Source organism: Parasteatoda tepidariorum, chromosome 9 (assembly GCF_043381705.1).
Source record: "Parasteatoda tepidariorum isolate YZ-2023 chromosome 9, CAS_Ptep_4.0, whole genome shotgun sequence".
Classification (NCBI taxonomy): Eukaryota; Metazoa; Arthropoda; class Arachnida; order Araneae; family Theridiidae; genus Parasteatoda; species Parasteatoda tepidariorum.
In genome coordinates, this window is record NC_092212.1 from 53,440,452 (window position 1) to 53,464,352 (window position 23,901).

Consider the following 23,901-nt stretch of genomic DNA (forward strand, 5'->3'; position numbering starts at 1 on the left):
AAGAAATATCATTTAAGGTGACTTTCATTCACGTTTTAGGTTCCTGTAAGATCGAGAGTATGGGCTATGCGTAAAAGTTATGGAAATAGACATTCTGTCAGCAGTGCTCCTTTAACCTTGAAATTAACAACCACCGAAAAACGACCACAGAGACCTCTTAGTGACATACCTTTGACCGCTGACTGCATTGGAACCCCAAAAATATCCGATCCAATGGAAAAAGATTCTGAAAATTCTGGCATAACCTGTTACGTTCGCCACAAAACACAAATTGAAAGCGTAGTTCGACGCCTCCTTCTCATGTCATACTTTCCCAGTGGTTTCTGGTCTCGGTTGATGACGAGAATGCTGGCTGACGATATCGTTGTTGAAATCATTCGATCTTATTTCCTCCTGCCCAAAGATGTAGATATGGATCCTTTGTTGGCAGCTGTTTTCAATCGTAGGGCTGAATGGATATGTTGGCAAACTGGAATGGAGTTGCGATACCTCGACACAACCTTGTTTCGAATGAAGGAGCACCTGAGTCACCTCAACAATGCTCCATTTGAATATCGCCAGATGAAATTTTTCGTTCAGCAAGAGGGAAGCTGGAGTGATATTGAGATTATAAATTCAGCTATTTTGGAAATTATCCTGCCAAACCAGACTGTCGTTATACAGATACCCAAAGTTGATGCGGATGGTATAATTGTGGCTTATGATAATGTAGAGCTTCAACCTAATTCTGAGTGTGTTGCCAAACTGTTGTCAGTGTCAGTGGATCATATTGATACTCTTCTGGAGGATTGGTACCCGAATCTGGGTACTAGATTTGTTCACACGTCTGAAGGTATATTCTTTTTCACTAATATTCTGTGTTCATTAGAACCTCGGTTATTTGAAAGGGTTTATTATCTGGTTATAGAGTTGCTATTTTTATTGTTGGTTATTGTTAAAGTTTCTTTAGCACACTTGTTTAACAATATTGGTATAGAGAAAACTGGCCAGTGGCCACTTTTTAAAACATATGGCTACCTAAAAAACTGTAAATGTTAATACTGTAAGGCATTTCACAAAATATGATAAACAATGAAAGGTTCATTTCTAAAAACTTAAAAAAACAAACATGAAATAAAGTAATTTTCTTAATATTATAAAATATTAATTATCCATATTATTAAATATCATAATTCCATATTTATTTAACAAAAAATAATTCTAATAAAATGCATATTGGGTACATTTTTGTTGAAAAAAGCGACGCTTGCAGTCAAATTTTGAATTGGTAATAATTATATTTCATTGCTCTATGGCCAGTGGTGAGCGTTAGTTTTGCCCTATAATTGGTAGTAACAATAAATTTGGTGTTAAGGCAACAGTTCAATGCATAACTCTCAAAATACATAATTCAACACAGTTTCAACCTCATAGGTAGATGGATCTAGGTTCTGAGTCCCCTTGCCATCTGGCTACCCATGAGAGGTTTTCATGGTTTTCCTTATCAAGTAAACACAAATGCGAGTTTGTTCCACCAAAAAGTTGTCCATGAAGGATAGTTTTTCCAATGCTTACTCCAGGAGTTTCATTGTCTTCTGGGTTGGGTTCAAAATTTCATTGCTACGGAGTTGAACATTGATAGTCATAAACTCAGAGTCGGGTTGGCTGTTGAATGCCAGTTTTATGAATGTAAAAAATAAAAACAACACAGTTTATAAAATAGCTGAGGATTTCTTTTGATTTTTTTCGTGTCTTCCGTTTATTTATTGAAAAAAAAATTTTTTTTCAGGAAAATTTTTAGTTACAAGATTAGTTCCTTGCACTCAATGTGTTGTTGCTCATGTTAAAGAAGAAACTGGTTCATCAGATAAAGGGCACTTTTCTGTGACTGATCATGCCTGGGAACCAGGGCCATGGCATGGAGAACCTCCTTGGAGGACAGGAATGGACTGTAGTTCTCGTAATCACTCTATGGGCAGCAGCAGGCTGTCCTACTCTCCAAATTTAGCTCAGAAGAATCGAGGCTCTCGTAATAGTACCATGTCACATGACAGTGATAGTGGAGTTGGTCCAGACAGCAATAGTTCTAGGTAGAAATAAATTCTTCATTTATTATTATTACAAGGCACATCCAAAAAGTAAGTTTCACTATTTTTTTAAAAAAAGAACTCATGCTTTCAGGAACATATTTATTGGCATATTGTTTCATATTTTTTCAGCTATTTTTCAACATAGCCATCACCAGAATTGAGTCACTTGTCGTATCGTGGGATCAACTTCTTTATTACTCTGTCGTAGAACTCTGTCGCCTGTAAATGGAACCAGCGTGTGACAGATGTCTTCAGCTCTTCGTTGTTGCCAGAACGCTCACTGGAGGACAGGAATTTCTTGAAGTGCAAGAAAACATGAAAATTGCTGGGAGCAAGATTAGAGCTGTAGGGTGGATGATCAAACAACTCCGAGCCAAATTTAATCAAAACAGCTGCTGTACGTCGAGCCGTATGTGAACGAGCATTGTCATGGAGGAGCAACACCTGCAGTAAGCATTCCACACCTCTTGTTTTGAATGGCACGTCACAATTTCCCCAGTGTTTTACAGTAACGGTCAGCGTTTACTTTTTCACCACCTGGTTTCATAGACAGGCGGCTGAATTCTACAACAGAGGGATACAAAAGTTGATCCCGCGATACGACAAGTGTCTCAATTCTGGTGGTTGCTATGTTGAAAAATAGCTGAAACATTGCTGTACTTGTTGCCAATAAATATGTTCCTGAAAGTATGAGTTCTTTTTTTTTTTAAAAATGGGGAAACTTATGCGCCTTGTACTTTTAAAAATAAAGATAATGAGTTTTCAGATCTTTTTTTAAACATTTCTTATTTATTATATTTGTTTTTAACTTTTTAAACAGTCGTAAACCTTCAACTGAAAGCAGGCCCGAAGCAGAATATACATCTGGCATCGAAAGCACATTATGTATTGAAGCTTTACCTGAAACTGTCATTTATAGCTTCATGGTTGAAGAGTGTATTTTGACTGCATATGAGCAACGAGTGCTTCAGTGTCCTCTACATGGAAACCAGTCTTTGTTACAAATAGCACCGGATACGGTAATAAGAAATTTTAAACTTATTTAATTTTTAGAATTATCTTGTTCCCAATTTTTTTATTATGTTCGGAAATTACTGTATTCTTAAATTCTTTTTTTTAAAAATATCTTTTGTAAATATTAGTTAAATTTGATTAAGAATGTTTTTCTGAAAACATGAATAGAATTTAATGCTATAAATATTTTACTCAGAATTTTCTTGACTTTTTTCCTGCCTTACTTGCTTGTCAAATTGATCTTGTCATGCAGATATCTAGTTGATAAATTTCTATCTGATTTTCTCATTGTGATGTTAAATTCTATATCCAATATAATCAGAGGTAGGGCCTGATTTATACTATGGCCTGACAGGCCAAAGGTCTCAACATGTCTGGGGGCCCCCTAAATGTTACAAATATCTTTTGTGTATTTTTTTTTCTTTAAAAATTATCTGTTAGAATTATGAGTTAACAAAAATTGGAAAAAAATATTGTACACAAATGTAGAAATATATTATACAGGAATGTGATTCTTGTGCTATTTTGTGAAATTTTGCAAATCTCAAGGCCTTGATTCGCTTTTAAATAATTTATATTCTGACAAAATTTTCTCTGAGTTCCACTAATGTAAAATTAAAATTTTGCTACTTACGCGAAATCTCTTTAACGAGATATTTACTCTGCCCTTACTAGAACCTTTTTTTTTGTCTTAAATTCTCTTTCACACTCAATAATGACCTTTTTTGCTCAGATTTGTTAGAGAAAAATGCATCTTCGGATAATCTTAGAGGAAAAATATTCCACGAAAACTTCGCTTAGAACTAAGGAACTACTGAGGCAAACACAAAAGTATAAAATTGGTTTTCTAAAAAATAATTTCAAAGTGGTAAACATTAAAAAAATTGTTCACTAGAAAAAATGATGTTTTTTCTCATTTTTCTTAAAACTGATGTTTTAATGAGTAGCGACTTTGTTCCGAATTCCGCAAAATCTCTTTAACGAGATATTTACTCTGCCCTTACTAGAACCTTTTTTTTGGTCTTAAATTCTCTTTCCCACTCAATAATGACCTTTTTTGCACAGATTTGTTAGAGAAAAATGCATCTTTGGATAATCTTAGAGGAAAAATATTCCACGAGAATTTCGCTTAGAACTAAGGAACTACTGAGGCAAACACAAAAGTATAAAATTGGCTTTCTATAAAATAATTTCAAAATGGTAAACATTAAAAAAATTGTTCACTAGAAAAAATTGTGTTTTTTCTCATATTTCTTAAAACTGATATTTTCATGAGTAGCGATTTTGTTGCAAATTCCGATCTGTAACAGCAGAATTATTTAATCAATGTGATATATTTGCCTCTTACTTTTATTTGACTGCAATTAGATTGAATTAATTTCTAATATGATTTTACGTTCAAATTTTTGAACATAATTTGAACTTAATCAAATTTTTATAATGCTTATTTTTATATTTTTGTTTAAGAATTATGTTTTGCTGATAATCAACTTTTTACAGGTGTTTGTAGATCTTGGAGAACGCCACTTAATACCGCCTGACTCTGTTCGACGGGGAAAAATGCTTGGTAGAGGAGCTTTTGGATTTGTTTTCAAAGCCAATATAAAACAAAGAGTATGTACCAGTAGTTATAACTTTTAAGTAGATTAGTCTATGAGCTTAAATTATCTTATTAATTTATAAAGTCATGTTACAAAACTTAAGAAATATGTTATATAAAGTGCTCTAAAATATGTACAAAATGCACTTTGTTACTATTCCTATGACAGTTTTTCTATTTTAATTTAGGGTAGCAATACATATACAGAAGTGGCAATGAAAATGTTACAACCTGTAGATCCTGGTTTTGGTGCTAAGCAGTCTGATACTGCAGCTTACAAAGTAAGCATTTTCCAATTTCCCCTTAGTCGATAACTTATGTTTTTAGTGACTGTTGTTTGTTAGATAATACATTTCACAATCTTTGTCTCTTCAGGCTATTGATGCTTATAAAAAACTGCACAATACAGTAGAGCGCCGATTATCCGAACTGCTCGGGACCGAACGTGGTTCGAATAATGATAAGTTCGGATAATTGGAAAGTTGTTTAAAATTTAGTTTAAATGATTATTATTTACGCACTGACTTCCCTTCTCTCTTTTTCCAGGCTTAGGACTGGCAGTACTATCTAAAATAGCTCTTGCATGTTTAAAAGTATTTTTTTTTTTAATTTTTAAATATTTTTTATTGATTTATTTTTTGTAACTTTTTTTTTTCATTTTGAATTTTTTTAAAATCATATTTCGGCTTTTTATAATTTTTTTGTCAATTACTGATTTTACCACATTTTTCTTTATTTTCTATTACAAAAGAAATCCAGCAAAGACTTTTGTTTCAAAAATGATACTCTTTTTAGAGCAGCCATATCATTTATTCTTTTTAAATAAATCAACTGAACTAAATCAATATCATTTTGACGTTCTAGAATGTCAAAATGAAGTTTGCATTCTTGGAAGATAATTTTCAGTTGAGGAGGGCTAAAGGGGTATGCAGGTTTAATTGTATAACAATACATGTAAGTATGGCTACTATAAGAAAACTGCTAAAAAAGGTTGTAAATTAAATATGGTCATCAAGTGTAGTAAATATTATTTATTCTTCTAAATTTAGAAAAATTGTCGATAAGTTAAAAAGCATTCTAAATTTTTTAAAAAAAAAACGAATTCGGGCATAGTTTGGATAATTGGACGTTCGGATAATAAGGGTTCGGATAATCGGCGCTCTACTGTAGTTCCATATTTTTGACTATTTTGATGTTTCTTACATTTAATCTCTTGTTCAGTACAAAGTGAACAACAATATATTTATCGATGCAAAACTTAAATTAATTCTTATTTTTTTCCTCAGGCTGCTTGGAATAAATGGCAGAGAGATCCTTTGCAGTATGCATGCAAAGCCTATTGCACTGCTCGTCAAGAGCTAAATATATTGCTCGCTTTACGTCATCAAAATATAGTGCATTTAGTTGGAGTCTGTACAAAACCTCTTGCTCTAGTCCTTCAGTTGGCTCCAATGGGAGCTTTAGATTCTATTCTGAAAAATTATCGTCGATCTGGTGCAAAGTTGGATGTTTATGTAATGCAGAAAATAATTTTTCAGGTAATACACTTAATTTATAGTACATAAATTTTTAAAAATATTTTAAAGTTGGTTTTAAATGTTTTAAATTATGGAAAGTTAACTATATTTTAAAAAATAAAATATTGACCAAAAGTAGGCTTTTTAAGGAATTAATAAAAACTATTTGTCTTAAAAGTTCATTTCTCTTATAAATAACTTTAATACAAATACTTTCATAATACTTTTAATTTATAATGCACAATTTTTTTAAAAGAATTACTTTAGTGCTACTTTTTTAATGTTTTACATTATGGAAAGTTAATTACATTTTAAAAAATAAAATATTAGCTAAAAGTACACTGGTCAAGTAATTAATAAAAACTATTTCACTTAAAAGTTCATTTCTCTTATAAATAACTTTAATTCATGCATAATTAACATGTATAATTTGTTTTGAGGGTGTATTTAGTATTGCAATTAGCTTAACTTTCAATTTATATTTTCAGATTGCAAAAGCATTAGAATATTTGCACCAGCAACATATAATTTACCGTGATCTGAAGTCCGAAAATGTTTTAGTTTGGGAATTACCACCTCCATTTCATTGTTCGACACCCATCCCCCATGTTGAGACCAAATTAGCTGATTATGGAATCAGTCGTTCCACTTTACCAACAGGAACTAAAGGCTTTGGAGGTACTGAAGGATTTATGGCCCCAGAAATCATGAGATACAATGGTGAAGAAGAGTATACTGAAAAGGTAATATTTATTTTTACTTCTTTTTTATTGAGCACTATAATTTCTTTAGTATCTTAATTAAATATGAATGCTAGTTAAGTATTATTTTATTACATGGCGTTTAGATTAAAAAAGTTATTCATATAACAATGCGATGGAAAGAGAAATGCTTTGTCTAGATAACAAAAATTGTTTTGCTAATTCTATTGTACTCTAATTTTGAAAAAAATATTTCAATAAGCATAATGAGTCATTAACAATTTATACTTAGCATTAATCAATAGTTATTTACATAATTTTTAGTTTATTAATGTTAGCTTTTTTTTTAAACCCGTTTTAGGACAAACATAGAAATTTTATAAAATGTGGTAGTATTTTCTTAGAAATGTGCTTAAATTACATTCATTAAGACATGAAAAAAGTTTCCTGCATGAGAAATAATATTTTATTTTAGAAATAAAATGATATTTTGCTTCATTGGCCAAATCAATGGTCAAACCATTTAGTAAAACACTAGTTTTTCATGAGTTTTATATCTATTTTATTTACAATTGTTTAAAGTTTTAAATAAAAATACAAATAAATTTTATTTACAACTTTAAACCATCCTGAAAACATATGTTTAATCTCAAGTGGAATATGCATTTTCCTAAAGTCGAATTTGTCGATTATCTTCTCAAGTTAAGATTCTGACATAGTTTAAAAATTTCTCATCAGAAAGTGTTTACTCCAATTGAACAACTAATATTTTACAAACGCTTTTAGAACCCTTAACAATAGCAGAAAAATAAAATTAATGAAAAATATACGCCTCAGTGTAAATAAAAAAAATATTTATTGAAATGAAAAGTTTAGCACTTTTGGTCAAAAATGGTTATAACTATTTATTTATTTTTACTAGGAAACAAGATAAAAGGAGGTACCCGTACAAATATATTAAATATTAGGCTTCCAAATTCAATTTTGCTTTTTAAACCCAGCATACTGATTGTTTTGAATGAAAATAAATAATTTTACTCAATAAAAAGGATTTTTTTATAGTTTTTATTAGTTTTTCCTCCAAATATTAATTTTAGAACATCTATAAAAATTTCAAAATTTGTAATAAATTAAAAGTTTAACACAAAATTATTTAAGAAGTTGGCTTTAAAATATAAGGAAGGTAATATGTCTTCTTCAAGGCAATTAGTTCTCAGACAGTTTGTTTCAACTGCAGTCAGTGTAGTTAAACTTCATTTATAGTAAATTACAAAACATAAATATTTTTTATTATAGTGCTATAAATTTTTTGTTGATGCATATTATCATTCTATTTAAAATTATTGTTATATTCATTTAATTTATAAGACTTTGCTAAGCAATGTTGGAAAACCTGAAATACTGAATTTTGTTGTTAAAATTTCTTTCCTGCATACATTATTTTTCTTTATAAGTTATACTTTTTTTCAGGTTGACTGCTTTTCATTTGGGATGTTTATGTATGAACTAATAACTCTTCATGAGCCATTTGAAGGACAGGAGTGTGTTGTCAAAGATTATATTTTAGAAGGAGGTCGCCCATTTTTAACTAAAAGAGTATGTTATGTCAGTTAATTATTTTATTTCAAATTTCTCATGGATATATCTTTAAAATTAAGATCAAATTATTCAGTACTTTTTGCTATTGTTTGAAAATAATTGCTTCGGAGATACCAATTAATCCTCTGAGCCCCAGTCTTGACTTTTTATGAATTTTTTAATGAGGGAAGTTTGCATCAAAAAACGGTTTATCCATGTCACTGATACTTGTACAAAATACTTGTTTTCTTTCGCAATTTATTGTAGGTCTCACGAACCTCTGAGAGTTTTAAATTTTATTGCTAAGTAGGAAAAATTGCATGAACTAAACATCTCTAAAGTTACAAAATAATCATTTAAGTATTTCTTGAGAAGTTTAAAAAAATGTAAAAAACTAAAAGTGTCTCTTTATTATTGTAGGGTAGTGTATATATATATATGTATGTGTATGTGTGTACGTATGTATATTTGACGTCATTTTTAAGCAATAAGAGAAAAGGTTACTAGCATGACTGATTAAATTTTTCTCACACTTTTGAATTTGTTATTTTAAATTTGTTTTCCTCTATTAATTATATTTTTAAAATTAAAAAGTAAGTCTTATTTCTAAACTAGTGTTCAGTTAAAAAAAAAAAATATCCCAATTTTGTTCATACTTTACACAGGATCAATTTAAGGCAAAAAAAAAAAAAAAAAATCATCAGATTTATTGACATAACTTGAATAATATCACCAAAACATTTAAAATAATTTATTTAATACATTACATCATATTTTCATATAAGCTTTGTTATGAGAATTGATTAACACTTAACTACCTCTAAAGGTTTAACACCATACACTTATCTAATCCTCTCTTGTGCCAGCTCTGATTGGGTGAAGAATGTCACATGGGGTTAAAATTAAAATGAAAGAGCCCTTTTCACATGTTTAGATAAAATTGCCAGCTTTCTATTAAAGGACAATTAAATTTTAATATATATTTAATTATTGTGGTATTAGTGCTACATTATATTGATCAACTGATAACCTCTTGGTTGGTAAACATTGGCCACAAAAAGCTGATCGGTTATATTGGTCAGTAATATGATATTTCTGCTTGCATATTAGTAGTTTCTCATGTTTTTGCCGACATTACTTCAAATAAAGTGTGTATCAAACTATAAATAATATATCAATAATCACCATTATCCTGTAGAAAATTTAATTTTAATTAAAATTGATTAGGAAATGGCTTATCCAACTTACTTACTGGATTTAATGACTCTGTGCTGGTCGCATCAACCAAAGGACCGGCCATCTGCGAGTCAAATAGTGTCTATTGCTCAAGCACCAGAGTTGACCCATTTAATTGATGTTGCTTCTCTGCATGATCAGATGGCAGTACTTAGTGCTTGTGTTACTGCTCTTCCACCTAAAACTGAAGGTACTGATTTAAATCAATTTTATTTTCTCTAGATTAAAATAAGTAGCAGCTATCATTTTCAGGTTTCACTATTGGGTACAATTTTTACATGCATGTGAAACTACTATATTTAAGAATCTGAAGCTTTAATAGTTTTTTTTTTAATTCNTTTTTTTTTTTTTTTTTTTTTTTTTTTTTTTTTTTTTTTTTTTTTTTTTTTTTTTTTTTTGATTGGAGGGGTGATATATAATGCGGCAATAAAATATTATAATTTTCCTATTTAATAATCTAGATTGCTGACCATTCTGAAATTTTTATATGTTTCAAAATCTTTTCTTGGTAAAAATTCATGTATTTTGAATCTTAATGTTGGAAGACTTGTTTAATGTAACATGTTAATGTTTTTACCTGTATTTTTGACACTTTTATTGTCGGTTGATTTTATCCACTTTGATGTTTTAAGCACTTTTAATCTTTATTCTGTTTTATTTTTATTTTACTTTTTCAATTTTGGGATTTTTCCTATGTGTTTTAATCTTTTTAATTTAGTACTTTTACTTTTCTGTAGTTTGGTAGTGTTTAGTCACGTGCAAACGGGTGAAACCCTTATCCGCAAACTCCTTCGGGGGTAGGTCGGTTACTATTGGTCTTAATGTAAGCATAACCAGTTTATCCCGCCCTTACCAAGTGTGAACTTTAATCATCCACCAGCATAACACCTAATGCAAGGCTACCATCTTAGACTTACTTTCATACCCCTCTCATTTAATTAGCACTTTTATACGTAACTTGATTTACATCTGCACCATAAGTTTTTCCAAGGCAGATGGATTTGTGTTCTGTGTGCCCATTATAATTACTAGCAAATAATCACTCAAACTTAGTTCTTTCTGGTTAAAAATGTATTTCCATGTAACCATCTGGATGTGCATAATGATTATTCTGGAGCCAAAGTGTCTCAGGAGATCGAGTATTGCCTCTCAATGAGGAGACCTGGGTTTGAATCCTAGCGGTGACTGGTTGATACAAATTCTGTTTCCGACATGCACCGACCACAGTGCTAACGTAATATATCCTCAGAAGTAGGCGAACCATGGGTTAGAATCTGCAGTGAGAGATTTTCCTCTTTATGTAACGTAAATATTGGTTAGTTTCTACAAAAAGTCGGGCAAGAAAGCTAGTTTGACCCAATGTTTGAAACAGGAGTCCCCTTGTTTTCTGGGTTGGGTTAAAAATTACAACTCTATGAAGTTGAACATTGATAGTGGTAAATTCAGAATTGGGTTGGGTTAAAAATTACAACGCTTAAATAAAATATAACTTAATTTTTCTAACAAAATCATAATTCTTATAAATCATTTTTCTAACAAAACTGATTTTCTTATAACAATTTTTAAAATTTTAGAGACTATCAGAAAAATCATTTATGATACATTCTATTTAAGTTTTAGTTTACTTACAATACCACTTAATCCTGTTGAAAAATTAACCTTCCAAGCACTACAGGGAAAAAGAATTAGAACAAGATGGTTAGATAGAGTAGAGAAGTAGTTAAAGTATTTGTGAGTTAATGGATGGAAAAATATCTCATCAAATAGATCCAGATAGGGTAAAATGACTGAGAACGCCTTGCCTGGTAACAGGCTGTAATCCCTAAGAAGAAGACAATATCACTTACTTGCACTTGTAAATAAAATTTTCTTTTCAGCTCATGATTTAAGTTTCTTTTGTTTGTTATAATTTCTGTGTTGTATATTTTAAAATTATTACAAAATATTACTGTTTTATTACAACATAAGACTAATGCCAGACTGCATAAAAAATACTTCATTATTTCTTAATGTTTTATTTAAAACATTATAGAGCAAAGTATCCAAGATGATCAATGGGAATTGTGGTTTAGCAGACTTGGGAAACAGATGGATATCTTGACTTGCAGCAGAAAGTCTTGGCTTGAGTATAAGGTAAATTTACTTTAAATGTTTTATTTTTTATGCTATATTGGAATGTAGTAAAGCCGTCAATAATATTAAAAATATACATTCAATCTTTTTAAAATTGTTCTTTTAATAAAGGCATTGTTCTATATATCGCATCTATCTAAAACGTTTTGTGTTGCAACCAATTAAATAAAAAGAAATGTTTATATTTTTAAGTGCGTTTGATTACAATATATTTTAATTAGTTTTTTTTATTTAGGCTATCATTTTTTTAGGAGACAACTTATGGAATCTGTATGCAACCTAAATATTTACTTACATTTAGGTGGGATATTCTATAAGTGGACTCAGTATCATACATTTGAAACATTAAACTTAAGAATAAATATGTTTAATATTTACTAGCATTATAAAAAAAATTGATTCTGAAAAATTTACTGTGGAGTTTTATTGTGTATTGTTCCTAATTTTGTACTAGAGTCACTTTATTTTTCTCCGCATACATTTTTGAGTTGTTAAAATGATACAAATACTAGTCTGTAGTGATGCAACTATTTTTTGTAATAATGGGAATAATTTTCAAGTGTCTCATAATAAAAACAAAATGAAACATTTAATCACTGTTCCCTAAGCTTCAGTTAATCTATACATAGATGAGTTTAAATGCATTTTATTGTATGAAAATTAGAAGAGTTCATTAAAGTGTAAAAAATACCATTAAAATAAGTTACACTAAATTAAAATAAGTTATACTAAGCTTTGCTGTTTCCATAATTTCTTTCCATAATTGTGCAGTTGAAATAAAATTCTACAGTAGTACCACACAAATAATGCAGCAAAACTCATTATAAAAAGTTATATAATGCAAAGTAGTTCTGAAACATTTAATGAGACATATGTGTATTCCAATATTGAATTGCTGATAAGGAAAAAGGATAATTTTTTAACATATTGTAAAGAAATATTATTCTTTTCATAATAATTCCCTCACAAAAAATAATTAAAATAAAATTAAATTAAGGTTTGTCTCAAAATTGAAACATTAGAGGACTAAAGATAGAACATTCAGAACTTGAAGAGAAAAAAAACCCATTTAAAATAGGTTAACTTAACTACAAAGCTTTCACATATTCCGTTGTTAAAGCAAAATTCTGTAGTAGATTGCACACTAATTGTGTAGCAAAATACCTAACAAAAGGCTGTATCATGGTAAGTTTTGAAACATTTCATGAGACATTATTATGTATTCTAATAAATATTACTCGTTGAACTAAGTTTTGAAACAATGTTGAATGAGCAATATTTTCTCCATAGCTTTTATTATTCAAAATCTGTATTATGCTTAATAGTTTTGAAAAATGTGTTACAAATCAATAAATTAAATGGATGAAAATATCTTCATTAAAAGAAAAATTAATTAAACTGATTGACCATTAATGTTTCAGTAGTTATGCTAATAAGGGATCTAAAATATTACTTTTTATGCATAAATGTTTCTTTGAATTTTATATTTAGGATTTATCACTAAAATATATATATATTTTTTTTAGACTTTGACTTTAGAAACTGTGACTGTTACTTGTCTGTGTGTGGTTGGTGATGATTTGTGGTTAGGAGATTCTAAAGCTCGAGTTCATATTTATAAGTAATTTCATGTCTTTGTTCTCTTGTAACAAAATTTATCCTGCTATTAAATTTTACTTAATTTTATATTCACTGAATGGTGCTACATTAATTAAAAGTTTAGAAATTGAAATATTTGTAAATGCCTTTATTATTGGGTTGTCCATAAAATGGCAAAATACCTAAATTAAAAGAGACATTAATGTACAGTTTGCTGCTGAGGAAATCAAGTATTTTAATTTCATGAAGTTCGCCCACAAATGATGTTGTTGACTAGAAATTTATAGAGCAATGTTTTCTATCATTTTAACTGAAATATTTACTAGATCGTCTCTTAATTTTTTTAAACAGGCTACCACACTTTTTTTTTATAAATGATAACTGCTTGGAAAATATTATTGTATGTTCTTTTCAGTTTGCACAAAATTCGTAAGCAATTTAAAATATTAGTGAGAATAAATTCTCTGATTTCCCGAGCAAAGCAGCAAAATAAACTGTACATTTCGTTTTTGTTTTTTTTTAATTTAATTTTTTAAATCACCTATAAATTATGGATCTGTTGGTAAACAATTTGAGTATGTAAAATAATTTTTTTGAGTATTGAACATAATTTTTTTCTTTATTTAAACAAATGAAACGTATTATTTTGAGCCTTTATTGTAAATGATGGGAAAATATATACTGAACTTTGTCACTATGAACCTTAACTATTTAATTAAAAATCGTTCTGATAAAGACAGATGAACTTGCTTATAATAAGCCCTGATTTAATGAAAACCTAGACATAAGGAAGAAATCAGACTTACTTGGTGGTTAGTCAATGTTAAGTCTACTGGAGCATAGCTCACTTCTAACGAACAAACCTCGATTTCAGGGAGCATTATTTTTGTGATTCATAAAATTTCTATTCAAGTACATCTCTCCAGCTCAGCTAATCTTCCTTGATAAAATTCTTTTAGATGTTTCTTGGGTCGATGAATTTTTTTTTTTTGCATGTTGACAATGTTTTTCGGGTCATGAGTCTTATCCAAAAGACAGTAACACAACAAAGAGGCTATAAGACAGTTCAAATCAAATTAGCTAACTTCTTTATTATTATTAATAAAGTAAATTCTTTATTATTAATAAAGTATTTACTTTATTAATAATTTAGTTAGTATGTATGAACTTTTAGGGTTTTTTTATGAACCGCTTTTGTATAAGCACTCGGTTGTAACGAGCAAATATGCGTTATGCGGGAATTTGACTGTATTAGAGGTTTAGGGTCATAATAAAAAGCTTAGAGAGGAAGCACACGTTAAGAAATACTTTCAAACCACTCAATTTTCAGAATTTAAGGACCTGTTGTTGTTAGCTAGAAGAATAAATTTATTCTGACACCCTTTTTATTTTATTAACGTTCCAGTAGTTTCAATACTACATTCTTTCTTCAATTTCCTTTTTTTTTTTGGTGAAAAATTATCCCAACTTAAACATGATTATTTTTAATATAGCAATCAATTTTTCTCGCTTTATGCTTCGGTGACATGTATGAATTTTAAAAAAAAAATTGTCTTTTTCTTCAATTTTGGAGAAATTTTTTTTTTCATAAACTGTTTACCAAATTAGGACAAATACTCTTTTGTTCTTTAAATTTTGGAAATTTTTTATTTTTAATGAAATTCTCAATTAAAAAAATAACAATTTATGTTTTCAGTATTGCTGACCATTCAATGGTGACATCATTCTCTGTAGATCCACATGCTCCAACAGTTTCAGCAATTAGAAGCATGTGTACTCTTCCTGGACAAAATGGTGTTGCCATGGCTACAAGTGGTGGCCAGCTTTGGCTTTGCTGTATTGAAGACACAAATACAGAAGAAAATAAAACTGATGCCAGGGACTCTCCAAAATATAATATAGAGGAACTTATTAACAGTGGTGGATCAATATTTTGCATTACATCTATTGACTTGGGGAATAACTGGTAAGTTTATGATAAATTTTTTAGTTAAAATATTAATATTGAATTTTGTAATAAAAGTGAAACAGCAAACACTGATACCCCTAGAACAGGGGTTTCCAACTTTCATGAGGCCAATTAAAAACACAAATCAAATGGCGGGCCACAACTTTATCAAAATTTTATGTTTGATAGAACGTTAAATATTACTGTCAGATTTTTACCAAGTTGTACAAAACAAGCGTATTGCATTACAAATTAAAATAAGAAGTAGATTTTTAAAAATATTTAATTGCATGTTAAAAAATTCGAGCTACAATAACTTTTATGTGCACCCATGTATTAAACAATTAATGTGCAACAGATATCTAATTGTTAAGATATAAGACTTTAAAAAGGTTGATATTAAAACTTACATAGTAGTACCAAAATATACAATGACAAAATTGAGGTTTCTCTGTTGCAACCACCAGAGAATAGATTTTTACATTTAAAATTTGCAAATGTGTATGTAAATATTTTCGTCCGAAATGAGTGGTTTCAAAAAGTTAAATCGGAGAATTTCTTCGAGAAAATTTCTGATATGCACATGCTAAATTATATTCACAAAATACAAAAAAATAAATAAAAAAGAGCAACATACACGATTATTTTTGTATTTGAATAAATATTTTCTTGGATGAAAAACCTGAGAAATAATTTTGTATACACCGTTGGTATGATAAATTTCACAGAAACAAAGAAACTAGGTTTTTATTAACGAGAAAAGTATTTTAAACCCATATAGATTTTGTGAAAATTGTCCGCAAAAAACTGACAACTAATATATTTTAGTTCGTGAGCCACAAATAAAGGCTTCGGGGGCCGCCAGTTGGAAACCACTGCCTTAGAATCTTGATATAAAATATTAATTTTGATCAGGTTTTAAACCAAAATAATCCTTAATAGGACATCATTTAATACTTAATAGGAATAAAAAATATCTAATATAACATATAACACTGAGGCACAAATTTTTTGTAGCATTTATACAAATACTTGTTTTTGTCTAATGCAGACGTAGGGATTTTAAATCTGAGATTAAAATTTGTTCCTAAACCTACAGGTTTTTTTAAATAACATTTTTAGTCAAAATGTTCAAGTTTAAAAGCATTATGTATTACATATAAAACTGAGGCACAAATTTTTTGTAGCTTTTATACAAATACTTGATTTTGTCTAATGCAGATGTGGGGATTTCAAATCTGAAATAAAATTTTGCTCCTAAGCCTACAGGTTTTTTTAAATGACATTTTTATTCAAAATGTACAAGTTTAAAAGCATTATGTATAACAGGGGATCACCTTATGTATAATACTGCACCAAACTTCTAGGGATGTTAGGGCTCATCATCAGGATTAAAATGACATAGAAACCTATGCCCAGAAATGTCATCTTGTGCTGCTAGAGACACTTCCCTATTATGACCTGTTCAGGAGCACACGAAGAAACAGTTCATAATAGGGGAAGCGCTGCTAGAGCTGTATGACGACATTTCTGAGACAATTTTAAGCCTGATGATGTGCCCTAACTCGCCTAAAAGTTTCTGTAATATTTATGTGACTCCCTGTTCTGTATACATTTATAAACTTGTACATTTTGACAAAAAAATAGACTACATGTCATTTAAAAAAAATCTGTAGCTTAGAAAGCGAAACTGATTGCACGTTTGAAATCAGCAATACAAAAGATCTGTTAAAAAATCTCATGCAACAGAAAAAAAATTATTCTCCAGTGTAATTTATACAGACATTTCTCTTTGATTACTCTGAGTATTTGGTGCAGCATAGCCATTTCCAGCTCCCTACATTCAATTAAATCTATACAGAAGTTTTTTCCATGTATGATATTTAAAAATATGATCTTTCATATTCGTTAATGTCAATAAAAACAAAAGTTAGTATTTACAAATATATTTGTAAACACTAAGTTTTAGAACTAAAAATTGAGCTTTGGTGAAACCAATCAAGTATAGCTAATATTTGAAAACCTAGTGGAGCTAAACGAATTGTCCTAGAAAATGTAAAATTTAATTTAAATATTGCTTAGTTTTAGTAGAATATATCATCGTAACTATAAATTTAAGTGTATAAGTGGAAATATATTTATTTAACATTGATAGTTTATCTTCTTTGTTTTCCTTAAGTCTCCTAGTAAAACACTAAATACAATAAATATTTCATCATCATAATTTTTTATAGCTTCAAAAACTTGTTATTCTATAGAACTAGTCAATGGACACCTGAAAAGTTCACGCCGATTTTGTCAGTTTATCTAAAGGCAGATCTCAGAACGAACTTTCTGGACAATCCAATACTGTGTTTACAATTTCTACTTTCAAGTCACTACAATGATTTTTTTCTTTTTTAGTTTCCAAAATATTTTATGTAATTTCTGGTATTATCTCTTTTCCTTAAATTCATGATGTAGTGAAAAAAATTGCTTGCTTAAAAATTAACTTTAACACTTGGTGCCAAACCAGACTCTTTTTTTTCTTCTTGCTAGTAAGTGTATTAAAGATTACTTTATTCAAAAATCTGAGATATCTTTATAAATGGGTCTCATTATTTAACATAGATCTGCATGCCTACTTAAAAATTAATAATTTTTCTTACTTCATGTGCTTTTTTTTTCAGTAGTGAGTTATGGTGTGGCCAAACCCAAGGAAAGATATCTATTTACTCAGCAATTAATTCATCAGTCACTGGTCATGAAATTGTTTATCATTATGATCCTGTAGTAGATAATTTAGATGTCTATCAACTAGTAGGAGGGTTTAGTGATAAACCTATAGTATGGTCTTATGTTTATCCAGGTACTTTTAAATTTTACTTTTTATTGACTGTTATTGTTTAATACCAAATTTGAAAATATTAAAGAAAAATTTAAAGATCCTTTTTCTACAAGTAGTATCTATTATTTTTGTTTCATATTTCGTCATAAACTGTGAAATTTTATTAATTCTTAATGGTGGAACAAATATAAATTGCATCTGTTTTGAGATTTTCTTTAATTATTATTGTATTGCTTTAGTTTTTTATATTGGTGAGATTGTTTTGCTCATTTTAAACTAACTTTTCATGGTGTAATGGCAACATTTTTCTTAGTTTAGTCTTCTAAAAAATTCTATTTGAATAATGGTCTTGTAAGATGTGTTACATAATTTTTGAACTGGGGGCCTCTTAATACCAGAAATGGGTCGCTATTGCTTTCCTTGCACCAAAGAAAAGCAATTATGTAATTTTCTCCTTCAACTATTAATTAAGAAGAAAAATAATTTATGTTTAAAGCTTGGTTATGATTTTGTCAACATAAACATACTAGTACCTTTTTTTCACAGCTGAAGAATTATGCATCTTATGGAACATATCAATAATTTATTTTTTGCATTTTATAGCACATAAACAGAATCATTGAGGGATTGATTTCAATATACTCTGTGAACAACGACAATTTTTAGATCATTTGTTTGTTAGGAATTATTTCATAAACGTTCTTCATTAAGTCATCACAAAAAAAGGAGGTAAAAAAAAAAAAGCAATGCTTGAATTAAGTCAAAAACTGCACAAAAATAATTTTGAAGCATGTTCATGGTTTTAGAACTTGTATGCCTTATTATTGCACAGCTCTTTCTGTGCCATGAACTGTTAACTCGGAAATCTTACGCCAAACAATGCCTCGGGTCATATACTGCTTTTTTTAGATGTAAGGTTTTTGAAACTATGAATTAGCTTGTTGCTTGCAGCCTCCGGGTTGCAGTCAGGCTTGTCACTCCACAGGTAGAATAAGGAAAACCTGGTAAATACATGGAATTTAGATTGTTTTTCTTTACAAATGGGGAAAATACAGGGAATTATTTTCGTCTTTTAAAAAATGGTGACCACTCACTGCGTTATCTATGGGATATTTAAGGATGATATTCAAATTATACTAAACTATTTCATTTACTATAGCATTATTTGTTTTAATTATATTAAGCTGTTTCTTATTTCTTTAAGTTTTTCAACAGTTTTTTTTTTCAATTTTTGTTGTATGCCTGTTTAGGCAGTGGGGGTGCGATTGTTTCTGTTTTTCAGTGTCGCCATCTATGGCCAGGAATTCAACTTCTACCACGCCATTCACACAACCCGTTTATAGGGCGGGAACACAGAGAGAGAGAAAGAAACATCCATTCCTTGCTCGGGATTCGAACCCAGGACCTTTTGAGATGCAAGGACAGTTCCCTGCCCCCTACACAGGCCGGTCGGCTTTCCAACAGTTAAAACTAGTATAGCTAGACTTATATAAGTCACTCAATAGCACAGTGATTGTGTGCTTCTTCTTAATATATTGTGCATAATACGTACAGGTTTTTTTTCCCCTGCACATTTGAGTAGTAACCCTGTTTATGTTTAAAAGTTGTGTGTAACTATTATTTAAACTATTTTTTTCTCAATAATTTATAATTTACTGTATAAGTTGTGAATGTTATCACCAAAGCAAGTAAAAAAACTTTTTTTTAAATCTATTATATATATATTGAACTTTTTGTAGGTTGTGTAGCCTACCAGTGGGATACAGTAAAGAGAACAATTTTGCATAAACTTGATTGCTCAAAACTTGCACCATGCTCAGAGAGTCTAATGTCTATCAGCATTGAAGAGCATCTAAGTCGTAAGTAAATTTTATCCATATTAATCTATCTACATAATTTTTTCTGTATATGGAAAGAAGACTCAAGTTTTGAATTAATAGAATAATAAGATGGGAATTTATAATTATTTTTCCAGTTTGATATCTTAAAATGTTTCAGTGTACAAACTACAACTTGTTATAGTACAGGGGTGCAGTGGTGTAGCGAGGGGGAGCAAGGGGGGGGCATCATGCCCTGGGCGCTACTCATAGAGGGACGCCAAATGGTCAGCAAAACAAAAAAAAAATTGTTGGATAATTTTTTATTTTTATTTTACAATTTATTTCTGGAAAATATATTTTAAATTTAGTGCCAGTGAAATATAATAAATGTTAATTCGTAAATAAAAAGAGAACACTGATCAAACTGTAATAATATATTCATAATAGAAATGACACGTCTTTTCTAATGACAGGGCTGACTCGACCTGTGTCTGTCAGCACTTCCTTATGGCATTTACGCTGTGTGGTTACATATATTATCTCCAAATATTTGCAGTTTACAAAGTGCAAACATCAGTGTACAAAGTATTTGTACGTTTGTACAGTGTACAAACATTCTTTCTTTCAGAACACTATTTATTTTTATTTCTATAAACGCAAAGTAGCTTACGCTTGTTATTTTAAAACGATAACAATAACACTCTAATGTACTTATATGTACAGTCATGGAAAAAAGTATCCGGAAAATAGCAACTAAAGGATTGTCTATTTTTTAATATAGATACTTCTCAGACACATAACAAATACAGCGTTTTGCTGTTTCTAGGAAAGGACACAAACACCGTATTTGTTGTGTGCCTGAGAATTATCTGTTTCAAAAAATAAATGATTCTTTATTTGTTACTTTCCGGATACTTTTTTCCGTGACTACATATCCGTGACACTTGCAACAGGTTGTGGAATTCCGCTACAAATTAGGTAAATACCCGAAATATTAACGTTTAAGTTATTTTGTGCCTGTATTTTTCAGTTTTGGGTCATTGTCATTGCGCTCTGCTTAGAATAAAAATGAAATGTTATTAAATGTTAAAAGTTTAATTTTAGCATAAATTATAGTGTATATTTCACTGTGTTACTACCTTTCAAGTTCAAGGCATTCTTGGTTAGTAATAAAACAAATAAGATTACTTACTACATCTACTCGACGATTCTATTATTCAGTGAATAGGGTATGAAAAAATTTGTTAACAGTGCTCAATTAAACAAAGAACTCTTAATTTACCGTAAATATGGCTTATCTGGGGGACAACCTAAAACCAGCAACTTTTTTCTACGCTTGTCAAAACTATCACATTAATAAGCATTGGACTTTGACGTCTAATTTTAACAACATATCTTAGTTTAATTTTAAATTTAACTAAAAAGGATAGTTTATCAACTCTATAGAAAATTAAAATAAAACTACCTAAAATCACTTACGGCTTGGAAAGAAACAGAACGAAGATTAATAAGTAGAACGGGAATTGATGTATCATTAGAAGCGAACATTCAGTCTTAAAAAGAACGGTGGCGAAATATATTACATGGCCGTGTAGAGGAAGATTTTGTATAATTAAATACCTCATGCAAAGAATATTAGCTTGCATGAGGTATTTAATTATGCAAAATCTTTCTCTATGTGGCCATGTTGAAAAACTAGCACTTCAAGATGGTACAAATGTAGGAAACCTATTATCTTTACTCAGACTTGTAGGTCAGTTTGATACACTACTAGCAAATTATCTTAAACATGCCACAGAAACTCTAAAAACTGTCTCATATTTGTCACCACAGATTCAAAATGAATTCATCCATCTTATGGCATCTACAGTTCGAAATCAACAAAACAATGCTTTAACAAAAACTGTCAAACATGAATCTGAAACACGATGGAGAGCCAGAATACAAGCGGTTAACGTTATCATCGATGGGCAAACGATTATAGTAGAACTATTAGGAAAATTCTCAGAAGACACTACCACTACAAGTGACACCAGAAGTGAAGCTACAATTATGTTGCAAAATATACTAACTTTTAGTTTCATAACTTTATTTCATTTCTGATATGAAATCTTAAGGAGGAATGATCGTGTGCAGCTCAGATTACAAGATCCTAGAATGAATTTTAGAGAAGTGTTCCATGATCTTGAATCATTAGCGACTGAACTAGCCGAAATTCGAGACAAGCTCTGTGAAGAGGCAATAGAAAAAGCGAAGTCTCTGTGAAAAATGGGATATTGATGCAACAATACGTGTAAGAAGACGCTGCAAAATGCCCGTAGAATTGGCTTGAGATGTCGGTATTTCCACAGAAAGTGAAATTTCTCGCGTTATGAAAAAGTTCTTGATCGTATCCAACAAGAAATATGTACACGATTAAATGACCTTAATTTCAAATTTGGATTTCTACTAGACGTTGAAAATTTATTGAACAAGGATAATGTTGATAATGACCTTTAAATTTTTTTTTAAAAATTTTGGGTGAATTTTATGATACAGATTTCAATGGAATAGAACTCTTTATCGAAGTATGTGACTGCAAAATGTTACTCCGCAGTAGAAAAGAAATTGAACTTAAAACTCCATTAGAATCTCTTACTTTTATAATCCCGTATGGAGAAGATGTTTTTCCAAACCTGAGAGTGGCACTTCAAATACTCCTGACTATCTCAGTATCAATTGCTTGCTGCGAATGGTCATTCAGCAAATTAAAATTAATTTGACATATCTACGATCAATGATGGGACAAGATCGCCTCAGTGACCTAGCATTTTTAAGTGTGGAAAGAGAAAAATTTGAAATGATCAACTTTAATGATATTATTGATAAATTAACTTCATCAAAAGCGGAAAATTGTACACATAGTAATTAGTTTTATTAATGTATTATAATCATATTATTGAATATATGTATTTCCTTAGAGATAATAAATATTTACTTTTTTATTGTTTTAAAATATTTCGTTGTAAATATGTAAAATAAATAATAGGTATCTTTTGAACTAATCCTAGATGATCATATACATTTCAAAATCTAGTCTTGTATTCTCATCTAGATTTTTTGTCTCAAATTTAATGCCTAGCTTGAGCCTATGACTTTATTTATTTTTTACTTTGCGAGTATATTTTACTTATAATAATAGATGGTTTTCGAATGGGGGGGGGGGCGCTAAAAAGGTATTGTGCCCCGGGCACGAGTTAAGCTCTCTACGGCACTGCAGGGGTGGCGGACCTTTATACACCAACGTGCCATTTTCTCTAAAAAAATTGCTTAATGAGATCATAGACGTCCCGTCAAATAATTTTGACTTCGTGATTATTGAGAAAATAATAATACTAAATACTATCAACTCAAAACTCTTTAATTACAGTGAGAAAAAATACATTTTGCAATATCTCAGTTATACGCATAATTCAACTTAAAGTAACATCAGTGTGACTTCTGTTGTTGCAGATTAGATGACAAATAACTTATATTAGGTTGTAAGATGTTAGTTTAAGCAAGACTGTTAAATTATTTTTGCTAGTTATTTATTGTTAGCTTGTTTTTTATGGTTATTAATTGTTCTTTTAGCATTAATTTTAAATTTTTTTATTAATATTGTTTATTATTTCGTATTTTTTTTGTGAATTTTAATTTAATTGTTACATATGCTTCATAGTGTAACAACAATTATGATCGCTTGAGTGCCTAAAATATTGTGTCGCGTATCATAAATGGCACGCGTGCCATTGGTTCGCCATCCCTGTTATAGTAGCTGTAAGTGCATAAGATTTCCCCAATCTTTATGAAGTTTGGTATGCAAAGCGTATATCTATAA

At 29.9% G+C, this 23,901-nt stretch overlaps 1 protein-coding gene across 7 annotated transcripts in view; it reads left to right on the forward strand.

The window, feature by feature from the left end:
• The window catches only part of LOC107452951 (Leucine-rich repeat kinase), a 106,841-nt gene that overhangs the window by 80,184 nt on the left and 2,756 nt on the right, over positions 1 to 23,901 (forward strand). For 6 of the 7 annotated variants that reach the window (XM_043049649.2, XM_043049650.2, XM_071185066.1 and 3 more), the window contains 14 exons: positions 40 to 832; positions 1,769 to 2,069; positions 2,890 to 3,088; positions 4,584 to 4,697; positions 4,872 to 4,964; positions 5,970 to 6,221; positions 6,689 to 6,943; positions 8,372 to 8,497; positions 9,707 to 9,905; positions 11,748 to 11,848; positions 13,375 to 13,469; positions 15,144 to 15,413; positions 18,065 to 18,243; positions 19,962 to 20,081. In XM_043049649.2, coding sequence (XP_042905583.1) covers positions 40 to 832; positions 1,769 to 2,069; positions 2,890 to 3,088; positions 4,584 to 4,697; positions 4,872 to 4,964; positions 5,970 to 6,221; positions 6,689 to 6,943; positions 8,372 to 8,497; positions 9,707 to 9,905; positions 11,748 to 11,848; positions 13,375 to 13,469; positions 15,144 to 15,413; positions 18,065 to 18,243; positions 19,962 to 20,081 — 3,097 coding nt within the window. The remainder of the gene's footprint in view (positions 1 to 39; positions 833 to 1,768; positions 2,070 to 2,889; positions 3,089 to 4,583; positions 4,698 to 4,871; positions 4,965 to 5,969; positions 6,222 to 6,688; positions 6,944 to 8,371; positions 8,498 to 9,706; positions 9,906 to 11,747; positions 11,849 to 13,374; positions 13,470 to 15,143; positions 15,414 to 18,064; positions 18,244 to 19,961; positions 20,082 to 23,901) is intronic. The other variant, XM_071185065.1, reaches the window with a different exon arrangement.